This window comes from Oryzias latipes, chromosome 24 (genome assembly GCF_053564925.1).
Source record: "Oryzias latipes strain Hd-rR chromosome 24, Olatipes_Hd-rR_3.1".
Lineage (NCBI taxonomy): Eukaryota > Metazoa > Chordata > Actinopteri > Beloniformes > Adrianichthyidae > Oryzias > Oryzias latipes.
In genome coordinates, this window is record NC_136260.1 from 4,902,688 (window position 1) to 4,923,476 (window position 20,789).

Below are 20,789 nucleotides of genomic sequence, written 5' to 3' on the forward strand. Positions count from 1 at the left end.
TAACAGTGGTGACAAAATTTGTGTTTAAAATCTCTTTCTGCTGTTACTTTTTTTGTGTGAAAAAACAAAAAAAAATCAGCTTCCAAATACTAAATGATTGCAGAAGGAGGCAGTTGAAGACATTTTTCATGCTCCTGATATTCAGATCAGGTCCAGCATCTGCTGCTGGCTCTGATGTTACCTGGTTCTCTGTGTCTGCAGAGTCTTTGTTGGCTCTCCTGTGGAACCTCCACAGATACTACAGCCAGTTCTCCGAGAGCATCCAGGCCAGAATCACTCAGCTCAGGCAACCCATTGAGAAGGAGCTCAGGGTACATGCAGATGCTTTGCCATGGTCCACCTTAACCATGAATGAATATTCCCAGCTTCATTGAGCTCTGCTGTGATGACAAACTCCTTCTTTTCAGGACTTTGTGAAGATCTCCAAGTGGAATGATGTCAGCTTTTGGTCCATCAAGCAGTCTGTGGATAAGACTCACCGGTATGATTGACACGTCCTTCTGAACTTCAACACTGAAGGTCAAACTCCCCCAAAAGCCCTGTTCTCCTCCTCTTTCAGCACACTCTTTAAGTTTGTCAAAAAGTTTGAGGAAGCTCTGAGCAGTCCCAGTGTTCCTGCTCTGGTGGAGCAAGGAAGCAGTTTAAACCCTGATGATGTGGACGCTAACCTGGAGGAAACCCCTCTTCATCGTGTCCATCGGGCGCTGAGGAACACCCCACCTGGAAAGGGCAAAGATCTGCATGTGGAGGTCTCATAAAGTCCACCGTCCTCTTCTTCAAGCTTCTTCTAATGAAGATGCTGTTCTCCACTCAGCTGCTTTCTGTGTTTCAGGGTGATGGTCCAGAAGGCGAAGCCGAATCCTTACAGGCCCGTCTGCCTGCTCTGTTCAGGAAGATGAAGAAGATGTGTGTTCAGCTGCTGAAGAAGAACCCGGTGCCTGAGCTGACGGAAGATCTCGACTGCTTCACTGGTACATTTATCCAAATTGCTCTTCCACTTCCCATCTGCACTCACAGCTATGAGTTCAGAGCCTTTTGGCTGCTGGATTGTGTCTGAAGGAAAATGCAAACCTTCTCTGTGGGCTTTTTCCAGGCGAGGTCATCACCAACATGCGTGAGCTGCAGAGCCTGAACATTGACCTGACTGTGGAGAAGGAGAAGCAGAAGGCTGAGGTGAAGCACATCCTGCAGCAGAAGCAGAGGGCTCTGTCCGACCTGTTCAAGATGCTCGCTGCCATAGGTCAGCCGCTTCCTCCTGGACCTTCTGCCTCTCAGTGCTTCAGATCTTCAACCCTTTTCTGGTCTTTCCAGGCCTGTCGTACCGCAAAGGCCTGACGTGGAGCAGAACCACAGACCCTGAGAAAACTCTAAGCATTCAGCCGCTGGAGATGAAACCAGCAGTGACTATTGGGAGCACCCAGGACCCTGCTGAGAACATGTAACTGTCTAACCCAACAGACTCCTGAGAACGTCAATAGCCGCGGTTACATGGACAGAATATCTTGATCGGATCAATAGTCGGGTTACAATTCAACCGTGCACATGGGCACAGAAAAACCTTTTTCCGATTAGAAGAAACATTCACATGGGTCACACTTTCGGTCGGAATGAATAATTTGGGCATGCGCAGTAGTGTCGAAAAACCGGAAGGGAAATGTGTCCCGTTGTAAACAAACCTTTCCTGTCGCATACATTTATGCAGCAGCTCGGTTATATACGAGGCGATCTTCCAAACTGGCTTTTATTAATGTTCTTAACATTATGAAGCGCCTGTTCGCTCATCATTTTATATTTAATCCGCGTGGTCAGTGCTTTTTTTGTGGAAGAAGTACGGAGCTGAAAGAACCCAGTGTTAGGAGAGGCTAACAACATTAGCCTTTTTTGATGGACACAAAATCCAGGACCAACCATGCGGGAAACGCTGCAATCTGCAGCTTGGCTGCAAGTAAATGTGTGGGAATAACATCAGCCTTTATTTTGTCGGGGCACAACTGGAAACACAAATCCATGTGACGGCTGTGTGAGCTGGCGGCTCGAGCTCTGCTCTGTCTTCGTGAGTCCGGCAGCCGCTAAACCAGAGCGGCGGTTCGGCTCGCAGTCCAGATTCTCACACATAACAAAACGCACACGTAACAAAGCACCCTCCCCTCAAACACATTAATAAATCCAGCTGCTCTGCTCAGAGAGGTTCACTCGGTCCACTGGCACCGGAGCCCGAACGCAGAGCTCGGTTGCCGGGTCCAGACGTCAGTGGACACGCATCCCCCCCGCATCTCCCTCGTGAGGGGTGAAAGAGAGGGGAGAGCCAGCGGGGCGAGAGCGGAGCGGCGCTTTTCACGGGGCGTCCACAGAGCAGCTGGTCGGTCCCGTATGCGCTCCAAAGCTTTCTGTCAGTGAAACACCGTCTATGCGTGACGTAAACCAGAGCAGAAGTGACACACGATCGGAATGACCGTTTACATGATCCACGATCGGATCAACAATCGGTATAACCCACCAATCTCGATCGGAAAGAAATTCTGATCCGAACGAGTCTGATCGGGGCAGAGTATTCTGAACGGCGCGTTTACATGACGCATTTTCTTTCCGATCAGGCGTTCTTTCCGATTACTTTTGCCCATGTAAACACGGCTACTGTTTTACTTATTCAGTTATTTAACCTCTTAAGAACAGCACAGGTCAGCAGAAGGTAGCTGTGGAAAGGCCTCACCAACAGAAGGAGTCAATTATGAATTAACAGAGAGTGAGCGAGAAATTGGCGACACGTAGAGGTGAAACTCTAGGTTGAAGGTCCCAGTCCGATCAGCTTTTGATCTATTGTAAAATCATTCCCAGTGTTTTTTTGTTTTTAATTATGATTGTCATTTTTAGGCAAAAATCAACAAACCAGGGTCGTTTTCTAGGACATGGTTTCTGCAGAGTGGCAGTAGTTCGCTCAAAATTTGTCTGAGTTGTGGGCGGGAATATTGGCGCAGAGCAACCCAGGCCCCCCTTCCCGTCACTTATAACCGTTACATTCTCACTTGCTAGCTTACAGCCCCTCACAACCCCAACCTGACATTAGCGGTGCAACAAAAATGGTGAGCAATATTTTAGCTATCCAGTTCTGATCCAGATTCCAGCTCAGACGGTCATGGATCTACTTGTCCAACAGTGGATGATCGGAATAGAGCAGAGCAGGGAGACTGTTTTTTAAATCACATATTTTCCTCTGCTCCTGATTCACAAAGATTTAAGTAAAGAAATATTCCAAAATGCAATTTGGATAAATGTCCTCCATCCGAGCGCGGCCAGTCTGCAGCCCCCCCCCCCCCCCAAGGGATGGGTCAAAATGCGGAGAAGAATTTCCCCATTGTGGGATAAATAAAGCATTAATTATTATTATTATTATTATTATTATTATTATTATTATCATTATTATTATAAGAAATATACCACGAGAACATGTTAAGACAGAATTTTTATCTGAGTGGGTCTTTAGGAGCTGAACCAGCATCCTAATCTAGGGGTCAGAACAAAAATCCACCCAAAGAGCCAATATTCCAGTCTGTAATCCAAAACCAAAGCAAAGGTCAGAAACTGTTCAGGGCTTAAACAGATAAACTTGAAAACAGACTAGTAAGTAGGATCAGAGGGTAACAGGCTAGAACTGAGCAGATACTGAGATAATCTGACAGGGACTGAAGGAATCGAGGCTGAACATAAAAAGACAGCTGCTGAGGAGGATCAGAGGATAAAAGTTTCAAAATGATCCCCTAGGTGACTTTTAAACACATGGAACACATACACTTAGGAGATAAAAGTCAATGTTTTCCTTGTAAACTTCTGGAATGGAAACTAAAAGTCTGTTTATAGATGATTAAAAAATGAAGTGCGGACGTGACCTTTGACCTTTTGTGAGAGACGCTCTTGGATTTAAATCTGGAGTCACGCCAATACTTTTAACGTGTGCAAACTCCTCCCTGAAGATTTATCCCACTGACTTGGTTGCTATGAACCGTTTCTGCCATTCACTGCACAAATAGAACTTCCATTGTTGCAGGTTGCTGACAGAGCTGCTGACGGCGTGGGACGGCTGTCAGAAATACTTCTACCGTTCGTGGGCCCGGAGAACAGCCCTGCAGACGGCTCTGCAGCACGCAGCCAAGGTGAGGAAGCAAAGCGCCGGCAGGGCGTTCACTGAAGAGCATCTGCTTCACACATCTGTGTTTCTCCGTGGCTGAAGGAGCTGGGTGTGGCGAACATAGACCGCTGTCGAGGCTTCTCTTCTCACCTGTTCAAGCTGCTGCTGGGACAGAGGCGCCGGCTGGTCCGGATCACCCAGCGCTGGGTCGACCTGCGGTGAGTCTGGATGGTTTTTAGGAGTTTTTCATTACCGAGAAGGGGGTCAAAGGGCAGGGATGCCCTGTTTATTTTAGTCTGTTTAGTTTAGCAATCAGCTATTGTATTTTATAACCGATTTAATGTTTTGTACGATAGGTGAAGCCCAATATGATCTATATAAATAAAATTGAAATAAAAACTGAATTAAGGTTTCTTCTCTTCCAGAAAGTTGACCAACGGCATCCAGAGTATTAAAGCTCACACCCAGACCCCCCCTGTGGACTCAGGGTGCACCCTCCCTCCCCAAGATTCCCTCCAGGACTGGCTGATGAGGGGCCGGGCGCTGGCCGCTCAGTGTGCCACTCTTTTGCAGCAGCTGTGCTGGCTGCTGCAGTGCTGTCCTGAAGATGGCCAGCAGAGGGAGCAAGCGAGTAGCCAGCCCCCTCTGAGCTGTGTGTCTCCAGTGGAGGCCCTGCGCCAGCCCCCAGGCTGCCTCATGAGGAGGGGGGATGCTGTGTGGACGGAGCTCCACCAGCATGTGGTGGAGATGCTGCAGAGGACCCAGAACCTCCAGCAGGACCTGAGTTCTGTGGATCAGGGGGGCTCAGTTCTGCTCACATGGTAAAAGCCGCTCTGACATCTGAGGAGCCGGATGGGAAAACCAGTTTGGACCATGGCGTATCTGTCTGCAGGAGCAACTTTGACACGTGCTGCTCTGCAGTGGAGCAGCTGGGAGGCGTGGCGGCTCAGATGTCCGGCATAGAGAAGCTCTTCTCGTTGTCCACGTCTGTGGGTGGTCCTGGTTGTCAGCCGGCTGTGACCCAGAGCCTGCAGTTCGTTCGAGCGCAGACGGAGGCCTTCAGCGCAGACTTCACAGCCTGGAGGACGCAGCTGCTCTGCCTGGGACCTCAGCCGTCAGGTGACTGCAGGAACAACAATTCACGGCAACAGATCACACGCTACCTGTGAGCACTGACGGTCAATCTACTCTTTTTCAGACGATCAGTCGAGTTTTTCCTCCGAGTTCTCTGCTGAGCTGGAGGCGAACATCAACACGGTTCTGTGCGCCGTCCAGACTCTAGTCAAGAGACACAGAGACCAGGGGAAAGACGGGAAAGGTGAGGCCAGCTGACCAGCAGCCATGAGGGCTCATTTTAACACCGATCTGACCTGCATCTACGGCAGCAGCAGGAGGAAACCATTTGATGTCAAAGATATTGTTGAAACATTAACCTCAGGCTATGAAGAAAGACGTCAGGAGTTAAAATCTGAACCTTCAGTTTAAAACTTGTTTCTGCTGCTGATTGTCTTTGTCTCCAAATAAGTTATTTTTTGCAGCTGTATTTTATTTGGAGTAGTTGTTCCCTTGAGCTTTTGTAGAGATAAGGATGTAACGGTTAAAAAAAAGGAAAAGTTTGGACCCAAAACTGAAACATATGCCTTTAGTCAGAACCCAAAAATGCCCTTTATCAGTGTAAAACACGACATTTGCATACAGCGCACTCACTATATCACGGTTCACCTTTTGTAGTCTCGCCATTTCAGTGCAATTTTGCATGTTTTAATTATTCTTTTTACAGTGCAATGTTCTCTGTGTCCTAACTGCCCATAATCTGCTGTCAAGTGATCTCCTCCGTGCCACGTGTCCTGCACAGAATATGGTTATTTTGCCAAATGTATATAAGTCTTCCATCAGAGCAGATCTTTGTTTTGAAGAGAAAAGTGTGAAAGTGTTCATGCCTGTTTGAGAAAAGTGTAGAAAGTGTGTAGTGAGGAGTTTTACAGTCTTAAAACATCATTATTTATTGTAAAACTTCAGATGACACCTGTTGTTGCACCTTTTGGAGGGTTATTTTCAGAACGTAACCCCCATGATAAAGAAGGGAATGCTGCATACATGGATGTTCTGACTGCAGCCACAGTCTACTCTGGGATGTTCACCAAACTCTCAAATGGATTTCTCTCAGACTGCAGTTCTCTCTGGCAGTGAAGGGGTTTTTCCTTCCACTCATTCTTCTGTTATTGTGCTTGGATGCAGCAGTCTGTGAACAACCAGCTTGTTTAGCAAGGACTGTTTAAGCTCTGTGAATGGCGTGGACGACTGTCTAATAGACATCTGTTGAATCAGCAGTCCCTTTCATGATTGGGGTTTAAAGACTCTGGGAATATTTTAGTTAATTCACTGTTTAGGATTTAACTCCATGAGTTTCCAACACTGAATTTTGGTATTTCCTGTAAACCATAATCATCAAGTTAGTTTGTTATGATTCTACATGATAGATGACTTTCCCTGTTTCTCTGACAAACGATAACCATTGGAGTTTTTGATGAAGTTAATATTTTTGGAGATGTTCCTCAAAGATTTTTTATTCTGTCCTCAGATGATGCCGAGGAGGAGGAGGACCTGCTGAAGCCGGGCCACCTGACTCGCCTCCTGGAGGAGGAACTGGAGGCTGAGCTGGACTCTCTCTCTGCGGGAGACGTTTGCGTCCGTCTGGAGAAACTTCTGCAGACCCTGAGGGGGCGCAGAGACTCGTGTTCTCCTCTGGAGTTTCAGGTGCAGACGGTTGGGAGTGTCTGACTGTGTTCAGACTCCTCTGGGTGTTAATCTGTCTTCTGGTTCACGCTTAGGAGGTCAACGACGCCTGCAGGAGGGTGGTGCGTCTGCATCCACTGCTGGAGATTTACTGCGACATGCTGCGCTACTATCTGACTGTGTTGGTGGGAGTCCACCGGAGCACCGGGAAGCTGCTGTCCGTCCTGGCCAGCATCTTCACAGAGCTCGCTCAGAAGGTCCTCGCCACTGAAGTGACGGTGCAGCCAGAGGACGCGGCTCAGCCGAGCTAACCAGGTCTGCGGTGTTTCCTCAGGGCTTCTGCCTCCCTCAGGAACTCATGCCGGGAGGGGATGGGGAGGGCGCCACGGAGTTCCACGACTACGAAGGGGGTGGGATCGGCGAGGGCGAAGGCACCAAAGATGTCAGCGACAAGATTGAGAACGAAGATCAGGTGATGAGTGACCTCCACGCAAACACACACACACACAGACACATCTGAATACACAACAGACTGTATAAGAGAACTGGAGCTGAGTGTGACATCATCCATAGAAAACAACTTACTTCCAGCTCCAATAAAGTCAATTCAGTCGTCATTTTAATGCCGCCATGTTGGAGCCAGACGTTATCTGTAAGCATTGATTGGTCTAAGTCAATGTTTCTATGGCAACCACTCTTGCCAATCAGGACTGAGCTTGTTGAAAGGCCACACCCCGAAAACTTAAAAGCCGGCTTCACAAAATCTGTCAAACGTTTTGGACCATGTTGGACATGTCAGACATGGAATTCAGAGACGCACAGACGGGATCGTCTCCTGTAAATGGGATGATTGTAGCCTCCTGTTTTCTTCTTCCAGGTGGAGGACACTTCACAGGAAGGTCAGGAAAAGGAGGAGCAGCAGGAGAAGGGAGACATAAAGTCAGAGGAGAACGCCATAGAAATGTCGGAGGACTTTGACGGCCAGATGCACGATGGAGATGAGAACGAAGAAGAAGGTGGGTCGGTCAGACCCGGAGATGATGGGAGGGTCCGGCAGTTTGGGATCTGTAGGATCCAGATAGGTTTCTGAGCGCATGTTTTCCTCCAGATAAAGACGATGAGTCGGACAAAGAGGACAATGAGGAGCTTGACAAGAAGATGGGAGATCTAGGAGAAGGTCAGACGGACACCCTAGATGAGAGGATGTGGGGGGACGATGAAAATGAAGACGAGGATGGAAGTGACAAAGAGGAGGAGTCTGGACAGGGCATGGACCAGGTTTGTCCACTTTGCTGAGGAAAACACGACCTGTCGGATCTTCATCTGTAGAAGCTTGTGTTCGATTTTCTGCTCTTGTGCTGAACTTCAGGGAGAGTCCGAGCTCGTGGCCAAAGACGAAAACTTGGACTCTGCAGAACCAAACAAGGAGAAGAAGAATGAAGAAGAACAAACGGATGAGGATGACAGAGAGCAGATCAATGAGCAAGGAGATCAGGTGGGACCTCCACCAAGTTCACTCAAATCCTGCCTTAAAGACTTTTTTTTACTTTTTTAGCTTCAGACCCGAAAATTAAGCTATTTTGATTTTATAGAAAGTTTCAGGTTTAAACTGTGCCAAAAAAAACTAAATGATTAACCAGAAAAATGGAATTAATGTATTAAAGAAATGACCCACAGCACCTGGAAATGAGGCTTCGTCACAAACGCAAATTTATTATTTTGTGCCTTTTTCTTTGATCTATGTTTAGTTTTATCATGTTGTTTTACTTAAACATAATTTTTCATTTATGTCTAAATTGAGGATTTTATAGCTTAGCTGGTAAATGAAGCTTAATTCATGTCAGTTTTATGTCTATAGTCTAATATTACAACAATAGGCGTCTCAATGGGCTTCATACTGGTAATTGTGTAATAAACATGAAATTATGAAGAATTCAATAGCTGATTACTAAACTAAACAGACAAAAATAAACTGGGCAACCCTACCTAAGACCCTCCTTAACGGTAAAGAAAGGATCCCTCCTTCCACATGAAGGAGGGATCCTCCCTCAGGACGGACAGGCGATGTACCAGAACCCTTAGAGAAGAAGTCTGTGGGTACAGTCGTGGATAGATTGTAGTGCAGGTGGGATCTGAAGGTCCCTTGAAAATATTTGTGTGGTTGCAATGGGATCAGATCATCCTTTGAAGTGTGTGTGATGCAAGAGTCGGGTCAGGTCGTAGATGGAGGCAGGATCTGCAGCAGCCTGTTAATTTTAAGTTTAATTTAAATACATTAACAGTAAGTTACATATTCTCTGATTACTAGCTAGTCTGACAATAAGCCTGTCCACAGATGAATGTTTTCAGTCTAACTTTGAATGTAGAAACTGAGTCGGCCTCTCTTCCATGAGCTGGGAGCTTATTCCATAAAACGGGCTTGGTGGCTAAACGCTCTACCTCCAACCGTAATTTTACTAATTCTAGGAACCACAAGCAGTCCTGCATTTTGTGAGCGAAGTGTTCTGTTTGGTTGGTAAGGGACTATGAGGTCTTTAATTGTAAGTTGAAGTTTCAAAACAGGAAGGATTTTTAATTTGATTCTAGAATCAACTGGGAGCCAGTGAAATGAAACTTACACATGTGATCTCTTCTGCTAGTTCCTGCTACATTCTGAACAACTTAGAAAAAAGATCATCCAAAAAGCAGTTTTATTCAATGCAGTTGTTTATTTAGTCTGGTTAAAACAAAAACCTGGATGGGGAATTTTTGTGTTAGTTATTACATGAATGATTAAGACAGTCGTTGAAATTAAAATGATTCTTTGCTTTTCTCCAAAATAGAAAACACAATTTTTCTAACCTTTATCAATCAGCTCCTGATGCCTTCAAAATAAAATTTCTTAAAGCACAAATGTTCAGCCAATTTGCCAGACAAGAGAACCTCACGAGGGAAACAATTTGTTTTTCAGAATAGAGCCCTGAGGTTCTCCACATGCCCTCTTGAAACAGACTAACTTTTTTTTTTTAGTTTTGCAAAAGAAACAATCGTTTCATGAAGAATCCAACATTTGAACGTGCATCAGAAATGGGTTCTGATTGAGAAACGGCTCAGAGTTCTGCTCTGTCGGTTCCAGAGGGACTTTGACGAGAACGAGGTGGACCCATATCACGGACAGCAGGAGAAGGCGGCCGAGCCGGAGCCAATGGACCTGCCTGAAGACCTTGCCCTGGGCGACGATGAGGAGGGGGGCGACGAAGAAGAGGGTGAGTGTGAGGGTTCTCCTTCAATGGAGAAATGTCGTTGGAGTCCAGAAGAACATCTGTGCTTGATTTTCTTTTTTTGACTGAGGCCTAACGTCTCCTGCTGGCTCCAACTCCTTAGGGGAGAACCCATTTGACCTCGATGAGAAAGCCATGGACCAGGAAGTGAAGGAGGAAGAGCCTGAAGACGGAGGGGAGGGGATGGAGGAGAACCAGCCTGAAGAGGCAGAGGGTCAGGAGCCCAAAACTCAGGAGGAGGAGAACGAGGAGGAAGGAGGCAATGGGGCAGAAGTGAAGGAGGAAGAGAAGGAGCCAGGTGAAGAAACAGAAGAGGCGAAAGAAGACAGAGATGCAGGAAATAAGGAGGAGCCGGCGGTTCCTGTGGACAAAGGAGACCACCCAAAGGTGTGGATGGAGATCCAGAGAGGAAGATGGAGAGGATGTAAACTCAGAAACTGCTCTCACAAAGAATGTCTTTTATTTAATTCTGGGACTCGTAGGATGAGGAAGAAGGTGAGGATGAGGAGCACCCTGACTCAGCTGAGAGGAAGGAGCACAGCACAGACGGTCAGACTGGAGAAGACAACCTTCAGAGTGACGCGGCGGTGGAGGTGGCAGGGGAGGCGTCGCAGAGAGACCAGGCCAAAGAGGTAACCTCAAAACAACCCACAACAGGACTTTTTACCCATAAGGCTTTGCCTCTGCCTCTAAGGGCAGTGTACCATGACAACACATTGCACCGCGTATCAAATTAAAAATAACTAAATTAAAGTAACAAACATGTGACCATGGTATAAGCAGGATGATGGTGTTTGAGGTGTTCATAATCAGAAATGATCGGACAACAGAAGTAATAGTCAGACGCGATCAGGCCCCCACATCATCATTTAATTTATGATAAGACTCCTCGTTGAGCTTCATCTCCCTTACATAATAGACAATAGCTATAGATTAAAGCGAGATTAACGTGATTAAAAAAAGAACGGACACAATCAGCATTTTTTTTTTAGGAGAGAAACAGAATATTGAAGCACGGAGGTGGGAGTATAACAATTGGGCTCACCGTTTTTTAGAAATTACTGAAGTATTCCTGTTGAGGCTGGCTTCAGACTGCTGCAGTTAAATCATCTTTTCATCCATTTTCAAAGCGTTCCCAGCGGCCTTCTAATTACGATTCTGCCGTTTTATCCACAGTCAACAAACCTGCATTGCTTTCTAGGACATAGTTTCTGCAGAGCGGCTGGAGGTCATTAGAAATTTACCAGAGTTATCTGGTGCAGAGTAAGCCTCCCACATTTCCCATCATCCGTGTGTTTACATGCTCTCCCACTAGCTTGCATGTCCTCACAACCTCTAACTTACATCTGTGGTGCAACAAAATGTTGGTTAATATCAGAGCTGTCCAGGGGGTATTCCAGGAAGCAGGGGGGTATTCCAGGAAGCATGTTTAAACTACCCTGTCCTCCGCTTCGGCTGCGGGGTCTGGGGGGGGGGGGGGTCTTGTCGGCCCTGACCTGTGGGTGGGCATTCTGGGGGAGGGGGGGGGGGGGTCCACTATTGGTACGGGGCAGGGGGGGTTGACGGGTCGGGGTCTCCGCTGAGGCCATCGGCGGTTTCCCCGGCCGGTTGGCTGCCTCGGTCCCGTCGAGGCCTGACCAGAGCTCTTCTAGGGCCGGCGTTTGGGGGTGGGGGCCTGGGCTTGCTCCGGGGGGGGCCGGCGCTTTCTGGCTCCTCTCTCTCTGTGTGGGGGGGGTGTTGCTGGGCCTGGGGTGTCGGCGCCTCCGGGGGTGGGGCCCCTGGGCTGGGTGGGCCTGGCCCCCTTGCTGGGGGGGGGGCGGGGGACAGCTGTTTGACCACCGGGGGACAGTCTATCAGCTGTCCCCATCTTACCCCCTTCCTCATATAACCTCATAACAGGGTGAGGGGGTGGGGGGCTTAGCCTGCGATGAGCCTTGGGGGGGGGGTTTACTAGGCAGTGGCCCCCCTCCTATGGTTGCCGTATGGAGTGGGCCCCCCCCTCTTTCGGTTTTATTTCCACCTTAGACATGTAGGGCCCTTGGTAGGGGGGGTGCTTGGACATCACTGCCAGCAAGCAGCGGATGTCCTCCTAGCACCCTACCCGCCAATTTTAACCGCACCTTAGACATTTAGGGCCCCTTGGTGGGGAGGGTGAGGGGACGTCACTGTGAGTAATCAGGAGATGTCCCCTTAGTGCCCTACCCGCCAATTTTAACTGCACCCCCCTTAGTACACACACCCCTCCCCCCTCAATATATACATCCCAACATAAACACACACACATGCACACACACACCATCTCAAACACACATACACGCACACACATTTTGCAAGGAAGGTGGGACCTGGGTCCATCTGTCCCCTGCCTCTTCCCTGGTGGGGGGTGCGGGCCCCTTTGCAACGGCGGCCGTGTCCCCGGGGTGCCGGCTTCCTGGGCCCGGCGGTGGTCTCTCCGCGCGGTGGGGGAGTTCACATTACATCTGAGCCGGGGTGTCTGGTCCCTGGGGGGTGGGTTCTGGTCCTTGCTCCTGAGTGCTGGGCCCCGCCAAATTTCCAACTGTGGCCGAGCCTGGTCGGGCCATATTTATAACACCCCTTGTGGGCCCTCTTTTTTTCCCCGGGGTTCCCCCCTCCTGGGCGGGGGCGGCGGGCCCCCTGCCTCGCTTCTCCCTGGACCAACCGTGGGCCGGGCGGATGGCTGCCTGGAGTGCGGAGCGGGTCTCCCTTGGGGGGTCCTGGCTCGTACCTGGGGTTTGGGCGGGGGGATGCCCGGAACTCCTGGGTGGTGGTGGGGTGCTCGTTTGGGGCTGTGGGCGTCCTTCTCCGGTGGGGCTCTGCGTTGGGTTCTCCCGGCGCGGCGGGGGGGCTGCTCTCCTGGTTGGGCTGGGGCGGCGCTCTCTTTCCCTCCGTGCTTCCCTGGCCTCTGGCTCTGGGGGCCTTGCGGCGGCCCTGCTGGCCCTGGCCTGGGTGGCGGGCTTGGTCGCCCGGGCGGTGGTTGTTCCCTGCCGGTTCCCGTGTGGCGTTGGGGGGATTCCGGCTGCCGCTGCTGCTGCGGTGGGGGTCTTGGGGTGGGGATGGCTGGGCACTCTCCCTCCTTCTTTTCACGTTCCACCATCCATTTTAGAAGAACATAAAACCTCACCTGAGCACTGGTGTTAGCTCACCTTTGCACTAATAGCTTGCATGACTGAATGACTGAAATATTTCACACTAGTTGGTTTTAAGGCATGAGTATGCGTGTGTGAACACTATCTGTTTTGTGTACATGTCGATAGGTGGACATTTTTGCAGCTAGCAGGTGTGTTTATAACATTTGAGTGTGTGTGTGGAAGGGCCCCGCCCTTTTTGTACTGCATTTGAACCTTACCATAATGATTAACAACCAGTAAACTTGTTGCTGTATGCTGCTTCATGGTCTTATCCCCCTTCCCCTCCTATTATCACCCCCTACCCCCCCCTCTCTCTAACGTCCCTCTCTCTTCTTCACCTCTTTCCTTTTCCGTCCGGTCCAACACCAAAGATTTTCAGACATGATTGAAATTAATAAAGTTTGGCCTCAATTACAAAAGGGGTTTATTCAGACATACCTTTGGTTTGTCAGAAGATTAATAACCCCTCTTGTTAAAGCAAAATATGTCCAACACAAGAGGCCCTCAGCTCTCGTCTGTCTGCCCAGCTGTTGGACAGGACAAGTAAAAAAAAAAAAAAAAAAAAAAAAAAAAAAAAAAAAAAACTACCCTGACTTCAACCCTGAACTCTGGCTGAAGTCCACCTGAACTTGCTTACTCTGGGTAGGTCGGTTCCAAAAGACCCGATATGAGTTGGTGTAATTACGCTCGACTTGGTAACCCTGGGTTAATGCACGTGCACAGCAAGTACATAAAGACATTCTCAATGGATCGCCAATTTCCGTTGTCACCATGGAAACACGTGGAGAAAAAAAAAGAAAGCGCTATACTTCAGTGAGACGGAGTCTGAGATTAATGACGGCATATGAAGAATAATAAGTTAAGTTATATATATATATAACTTATCCAATTTAAATGAATTACTTCTATTGGTAACAAGTAATTGAGTTAAATTTTTTTCAACCTAATTTCTTACATCTATAAAATTCAATAATTTTTTTTTACAACTCAAATTTACATATTTATCTAACTAAATGTCATTTTACTCGAATTCAATTAAATGATTTTTCCATCTTAATTTATTGTACCACTTGAACTCTCATATGTCTAAGTTTGAGCCGGCAGATATTCTCATTTTTATAACAATAAAATGGATTTGCAACATAAAACATATTGTCATGTACCATTTCTCTGACTTTAATATTACACTACAACACAGTAATGGTGCTAAATAAACTCATCATCCTCTCCCTCCCTCTCACTCATGGTTCAGAAAGAATTAAACATAACAGGACAAATAACTAGACAAAACACAGTAAAACAGCTGAACAACTAAACACATTTGGTCAAAAACCCACACTTAAACCCAAATCCGTCCAGACAGGCAAAGGGAATAGTATCCCATAATTCCTTGCGGTGTCAATCTAACAGCAGCACCAAAGTTACACCGACTTGATTGAATTAATTTGAATGAAAGTAAAATAACTGTCTGAAAACTACGTGTTATTTTTAAGCTGACTTAACTAAAAAAAATATTTATCTTAACTGAAGCAAATAATTAAGTTGGATCAAAGTAAAAAGTTTCTCTTTCCAACATCCATGTGTGGTCTTATCACCCTCTTATGGTGGAAAAAGTATTATTTGAGCTTCTTCATCCACTAAATCATCTTCAAATGGACACGCCATGCTGCTTCACCTCTCTGTAAACAAACTAACCTTCAACTAAACCTGCTCCAGACCAGGTTATGTTCAGAGTATGAGTTGCTATGGCAACTTGACATACTGTACCTCCATTTTTGGAACCGAAAGCTGAGGTTATCAACTTCCTTAGCCTCAAACTTACCGTGGGAGCTAGCATAACCTGCTCTCTGGAACACCCCCCTGATCTACAGTTCAGATCCAGATTCCAGCTCATACGAGGAAAACAAAGATGGACAAAGTGGATGCTTTGGAATAGAGCAGAGCAGGGAGCTTGTGCACCTCCCAGCGAAGTTTCTACGAAACAAATGCAATGTTTTTAAAAAACTTGTTTCTCTGCTCCTGATTCACCACATTTTGAATAAAGAAATGCTCTGAAACACAATTTTGAATCATTTTATCATCAGAAAAATGCAACAAAAACATTTCAAAAACGCAATCCTATTTAAAGCAGGGTGCTTAAAAATGTGTCTCATTCCTTGATAGGAGCACGGCAGCGGAGCAGCGGACGCCAGCCAGTCAGAGGGTCACGAGTCCAAACTGACGGCCAGAATGGCCTCTCAGTCGCAGACGCAGAAGAAGACCCAGGTCAGACCTTTGGCTTGTTTTTGCTTCATCTCCCCCTCTGATCGTCGTCTTCAGTTTGAATCACCGCAAGTCTTTTTTTCCCCGCAGAGCTTCAAAAGGAAACCGGGCCAAGCGGATGAGGAGCGGTCCACTGGGGACTACAACGAGCGCGTCAACAAGCGGCTCCGGATGGTGGCCAGCAGTGAAGAGCGCTCCAAGAGAAACAAGCCGAGCGACGGCAAGCAGGAGTCGGACCTGCACGAGCACGTCAGAGAGGGGGAGATGGACCATGATGCTCAGACTTATGGTCAGACAGGAAGGACGTCTGGCCGTTTATGTGCTCTGTGATGATCTCTGTAGAAACATGGCCTCCTGATCAGGGACTGCTCTTTCTGCTTCAGATGTTGCCAGTCTGGAGCAGCAGAAAGCAATGGGGCTGCAGAAGAATTTGAACGAAGATCAGGAGGATGAGGATGTAGCCATGGAAACAGAGCAGCCGGAGGAGGAGCTCAAAGCCGCTGAGGTCCAGGAGCTAAAACCGGAGCAGTTGGACTCCTCCAGATCCTCCCAAAGAGGTTTCAGCGTCTCCTCCTCTGCCTGACTCCATGAGTCAACGACGTTCTGATCCCCTCTTCATCATCTGGTTTCCCAGGCGCAGACAGCGGGGAGATGGAGGTTCAGCGGCAGGGAGAGGAAGAGGAGGACGAGAGGCAGAAGGACCGACAACAAGTTGGAGATGAAGAGCGAACTCAAAGGAGCTCTGAGTCCACCGTTCACACGGTTCCAGAGCTGCTGATGGAGGCCACACAGGTTTACTGAATACTTCTGAGCCTCGCTCATCTCAGGAGCTTTTAGAAAAGCATGAATGTTGCTGCTTTGAGTCTCATCAAAACTAACAAAATGTACACATTTCATTTGTTTTTTTTATTTATTTACTATGCATTAGAGGAGGAAACATTCACTCATGAAGGATTTCTCACTTACGGCTCAAATATATCTTTTTTAAATGAAAAAAGGCATTTATGTTTATGCGGTCATCATTAAAATGCAACCATGGGCGCATTTTAAATATATGTGGGTCCACACGTGGCTGCATGCATTACGTGTGAACAACATGAATTTCCATCACCTTTGTGCTGGTCGCGTGTACCAGCATCAACCTTTTTAAAATGCTTTAGAATTGAAAACAAGGTTTAATACCTTTAAATAAAACAGCAACAGTTAAGTTTACTACAGTTTTGCAGTTTATTCAAGTTTAAAATGAAATTTATTCGCATAAAGTGGAAAATTTAAATGAATTGGGTCTAAATTTAAAAGTATTTTAAAAATATTTTTAGTAATAAAGTTACAAAGGTGCAATAAAAATTAGATAAATACATACTCACAAACTAGAATAATTAAATATGTTGATACACAGCACCTCAAAGGCACCAAATGAAGGATTCTGGCAGAGACAGAGACTTGCATTTTTAAAAAATCCACATATTTTTGTCCTCAAGAAAAAAAAAAAAACTTTCAGATATTTTAGTCCCGCGTTGAGATGAAGCTTGTGGGACGTTTCTGACCCTTCAGGCTGGGCTTTGCATTCCACCCGTTTCATTTGCATCTTTCTGTGCAGAGAGAGGAGAGCGACCCAGAGGAGCTGAGGAAGGAGATGGAGCTGCAGCTGGAGCTCTGGAGCAGACTGGGACCTGGGACGCAGGAGGAGGTGAGGCGGAGCAGGACTCCTCTTCCTCTCAGGCCGGGGCTTTCTTTTAAATCCTGCTTAGAATCCTTCTGTCAGCATAAAAAACCCAGAGAAGCATGGAGGTGGTAGTGTGATCATGTGGTGACACAGAAGATCATAACTGATGTAAATCTTGTTAAAGTTTGGTTCCTAAGCGTCTGGATGGTGGAAGCTTTCCATGAAGGATCAGGTGTTTTGTTGAGTTCTGGCGTTCTCTCACGTCTGCCCCAGAGACCAATGTCTGCAGAGCTCAGACGTTCTGGTTCTGCTTGTGTTCCAGGAGAGCCAAGCAGCTTGCATGTGGCACCGGTACCAGAACCTGACGGCGGCTCTGTCGCAGCAGCTGTGCGAGCAACTCCGCCTCATCCTGGAACCGACGCAGGCCGCCAAGCTGCGGTGAGTGCAGAAGGCCGCGCCCGTTTGTTCCTTCGGGGGTTCGAGCACCAATGTGACGCGTGTGGTGCTGTCCGCTCCACAGGGGAGACTACCGCACAGGCAAGCGTCTGAACATGAGGAAGGTCATCCCTTACATCGCCAGCCAGTTCCGCAAGGACAAGATCTGGCTGAGGAGGACCAAACCCAGCAAGAGGGAGTACCAGATCTGCCTGGCTGTGGACGACTCGTCCAGCATGGTGGACAACCACTCCAAACAGGTGAGAGCCTGCAGACCTCCTCCAGAACCGTCCATGAAACTCCCGAGATGATTCAAAGTGTTGCTGTGTTCCAGCTGGCCTTCGAGTCGCTGTCGGTCATCGTCAACGCTCTGACGCTGCTGGAGGTCGGACAGGTTTCCGTGTGCAGGTGACAACAGCACACGCCTCACTTTAGACATGGAGAGCAGACACTGGCATTTTCCCCCAAATAATCAGAAATGTCTTCATTCTGTCCTGCAGCGGTACTGGACCGCAAGGACCCGCTTATTTTGGCAATTCAGCTTTTCTTACTACATCTTTGAACGGACATTTCTCCCCCCACATATTCACAAAGTCACCAAAATGTGGATGCACCCGCTGAAAATGGATTTTGGACTTAGGGATTCACACTTAAACACACACACACCTGCAATAGATAAAAAAAAAAACAACATAGCAGGAGAAAACGTCAAAGTGAGTAAGGCCAAAATCTCATATGATGCTCAAAAATAGTTTTGAAATCATTATGGGATGGCCACAGGACCTATGGCCTGCTTTTGATTTTCCCCACGATACGGGAAATGAAATCTTTGTTTGAGTGATCTTCACAAATTCCCACACACATGCTGCCAGCTTAAGTCTACAACCACAACCAAAGCTTCGTTGACCTTTGACCTCGAGAGGAGGCCGACTTCTCAATTTTTCCACCAAAAAAATAAATAAAAAAATCCCCTTCAGTGCCAGCCACAAATTTAAACTCCTTCTAGGGGTTTTGGTCCATCACCTTCTAACTCCGCGAGCATCACTGCTCATAGCTTTAATTTACGAAATGATTTCTTTGGTGAAGTTCATATTTAACTGAAGAGAAATGTAAATGTGTCTTTGGTGAGACTAAGATTTAGAAAGATACTCTTAAATCCTTCAAGAGACAAGAAAACTTTGACTCCTCCTCCTTTTTTCTTTTTCTTAAAAAGACATTTTAATTGTCCTCACCTTAAACAACCAAACTGAAAAAACTGATCAGAAGAAACGCTTCCTAAAGTTTAAGAGCAAATATCAACATGAATTACATTGGGAAGCACGACGGTGGGAGTATTATGCAGCTTCAGATGCAGGAATATTGCTGACATTTGAGGAATGAACACCGATGTCCTGCAGTCAGGGTTTAGCTGAACTTCTATGACTAAAAATGAGGAGCGTGGTGACATCATAGACACATTCTGTTTGTGTTTTCCAGCTTTGGCGAGCAGATGCAGCTGCTGCATCCCTTCCAGCAGCAGTTCAACGACGAATCAGGAGCTCGCATCCTCCGGCTCTGTCAGTTCCAGCAGAAGAAGACCAGAATCGCACAGGTGGGAAGCAGCTTCGGCGTTTCCACACGGGGATCATGATAGTTTCCTCTTTGATGCAGAAGTTCTTCTAACCTCTGTCCACATCCCTGTTCTGCAGTTCTTGGAGACGTCCACCAAAATGTTCCTCTCAGCCCGTCAGCAGATTCCTGGATCTTCCAGCTCAGGTAAAACGTCCTCAACCTGCTTCTTCCAACTCCATAACATTTCAACTGCTTCACTGTCTTAGCCCAAAGGAAATGATCAAAAGATGTTTAAAAGGGGGAAGAAATCTCTGTATGCCAGGCACAGTTCCACACTCTGAATGTTGGTTTGTGACCCTGATGTTCCTCCTCAGAGACGGCTCAGCTGCTGCTCATCGTGTCTGACGGCAGAGGCCTCTTCCTGGAGGGGAAGGAGCGCGTGACGGCGGCGGTGCGAGCTGCACGCAACGCCAACATCTTTGTGATCTTTGTGGTTCTGGACGACCCCAACTCACGGGTAAGAGGCGTCGACGCAGAGTCCCCTGTCTGGACCGGAACCTCCTGCTAAACTCCAGCTCTGTGCTGCAGGACTCCATCCTGGACATCAAGGTTCCCATCTTCAAAGGTCCAGGAGAACTTCCGGAGATCCGCTCCTACATGGACGAGTTCCCTTTCCCGTTCTACGTCATCCTGCGGGACGTCAACGCGCTGCCGGAGACTCTGAGCGACGCGCTCAGGCAGTGGTTCGAGCTGGTGACGGCGGCAGATCCATGACCGCCGTTCACGCTCTGGTGGAGAAGAACAGCTGCAGAGGATTTTCCTGATCTGCTGTCCTGCAGGTCTGAGCTCCATGGAGCTCCATGCGTTCACCTGTGATGGAAGTGACCCCCATACCTGAAGCTCAAACTTATCTCAAGCACTTTGGAGCAGCCGTGGTGTCTGTCAAGGAAGCATCTCAGTGAGCTTTAAAGCAGAACCAGAGCCTGATCAAATCACACTTTCACAATAAAAGAAGGCATGTAGTGCTGGAAAAGAATGAGAACATTCAGCTGATCCAAAAAATGTGAACTCAGTCATTGACTTGAAGCTTTGAACTTCTGATCAGAGAAAAAGGGATGAATCAGGAGTTCTGCAGATGTTTTAATTCAAAAGTCACACTGAAGAAGAAGCCATGAACTTTTATTTTCAGTCCTTGTTGTGCAGGTGTTTTTACCTTTAAGACAAAAAGGTGAAAAGGAGCGTGTGATTTGCTGAGCTGTTGTCTACAATTAAAGTCGATGACAAAATGTGTTTCTGAAATACATACCTTTTTTCGGACTTGAAATAAACAAAGTTTATACACATTGTAAAAAAAAAAGCTCCAAATCATTTATTAGACTTTAATTCAGAAAAGTTTTTTTGAGCAGATTAATAAGAAAACTTAATTAAGCAGCCCATTCATGGACATGGAGCTTATTTATTAATGTACATTAAAACAGATATTGCATAAAAGCAGCAGGTATCTACTCACATTTAGCTGTCTTTTCAAAATAAAAGACATCGATACATTTATCTTGGAAATGATATATTTCAATATTTTCAATTTAAAAAAACTGTTGGACTTAGTT

The 20,789-nt window shown here is 47.1% G+C and overlaps 1 protein-coding gene across 2 annotated transcripts in view; it reads left to right on the forward strand.

Annotated features, from left to right (window-relative positions):
• The window catches only part of mdn1 (midasin AAA ATPase 1), a 55,971-nt gene extending 35,499 nt beyond the window's left edge, over window positions 1–20,472 (forward strand). For both annotated transcript variants that reach the window (XM_078942748.1, XM_011492147.4), the window contains exons 71-102: window positions 202–311; window positions 408–481; window positions 560–749; window positions 833–971; window positions 1,094–1,240; window positions 1,312–1,438; window positions 4,043–4,148; window positions 4,226–4,341; window positions 4,549–4,944; window positions 5,016–5,242; window positions 5,322–5,441; window positions 6,705–6,880; window positions 6,955–7,116; window positions 7,194–7,331; window positions 7,737–7,875; window positions 7,968–8,137; window positions 8,229–8,354; window positions 9,975–10,104; window positions 10,223–10,506; window positions 10,602–10,751; window positions 15,432–15,533; window positions 15,621–15,819; window positions 15,914–16,087; window positions 16,165–16,322; window positions 17,131–17,220; window positions 17,519–17,634; window positions 17,717–17,891; window positions 17,966–18,039; window positions 19,108–19,222; window positions 19,320–19,386; window positions 19,557–19,699; window positions 19,771–20,472. In XM_078942748.1, coding sequence (XP_078798874.1) covers window positions 202–311; window positions 408–481; window positions 560–749; window positions 833–971; window positions 1,094–1,240; window positions 1,312–1,438; window positions 4,043–4,148; window positions 4,226–4,341; window positions 4,549–4,944; window positions 5,016–5,242; window positions 5,322–5,441; window positions 6,705–6,880; window positions 6,955–7,116; window positions 7,194–7,331; window positions 7,737–7,875; window positions 7,968–8,137; window positions 8,229–8,354; window positions 9,975–10,104; window positions 10,223–10,506; window positions 10,602–10,751; window positions 15,432–15,533; window positions 15,621–15,819; window positions 15,914–16,087; window positions 16,165–16,322; window positions 17,131–17,220; window positions 17,519–17,634; window positions 17,717–17,891; window positions 17,966–18,039; window positions 19,108–19,222; window positions 19,320–19,386; window positions 19,557–19,699; window positions 19,771–19,956 — 4,826 coding nt within the window. In that variant the 3' untranslated portion in view covers window positions 19,957–20,472. The remainder of the gene's footprint in view (window positions 1–201; window positions 312–407; window positions 482–559; window positions 750–832; window positions 972–1,093; window positions 1,241–1,311; window positions 1,439–4,042; window positions 4,149–4,225; window positions 4,342–4,548; window positions 4,945–5,015; window positions 5,243–5,321; window positions 5,442–6,704; window positions 6,881–6,954; window positions 7,117–7,193; window positions 7,332–7,736; window positions 7,876–7,967; window positions 8,138–8,228; window positions 8,355–9,974; window positions 10,105–10,222; window positions 10,507–10,601; window positions 10,752–15,431; window positions 15,534–15,620; window positions 15,820–15,913; window positions 16,088–16,164; window positions 16,323–17,130; window positions 17,221–17,518; window positions 17,635–17,716; window positions 17,892–17,965; window positions 18,040–19,107; window positions 19,223–19,319; window positions 19,387–19,556; window positions 19,700–19,770) is intronic.
• Window positions 20,473–20,789: the final 317 nt, after the last annotated feature.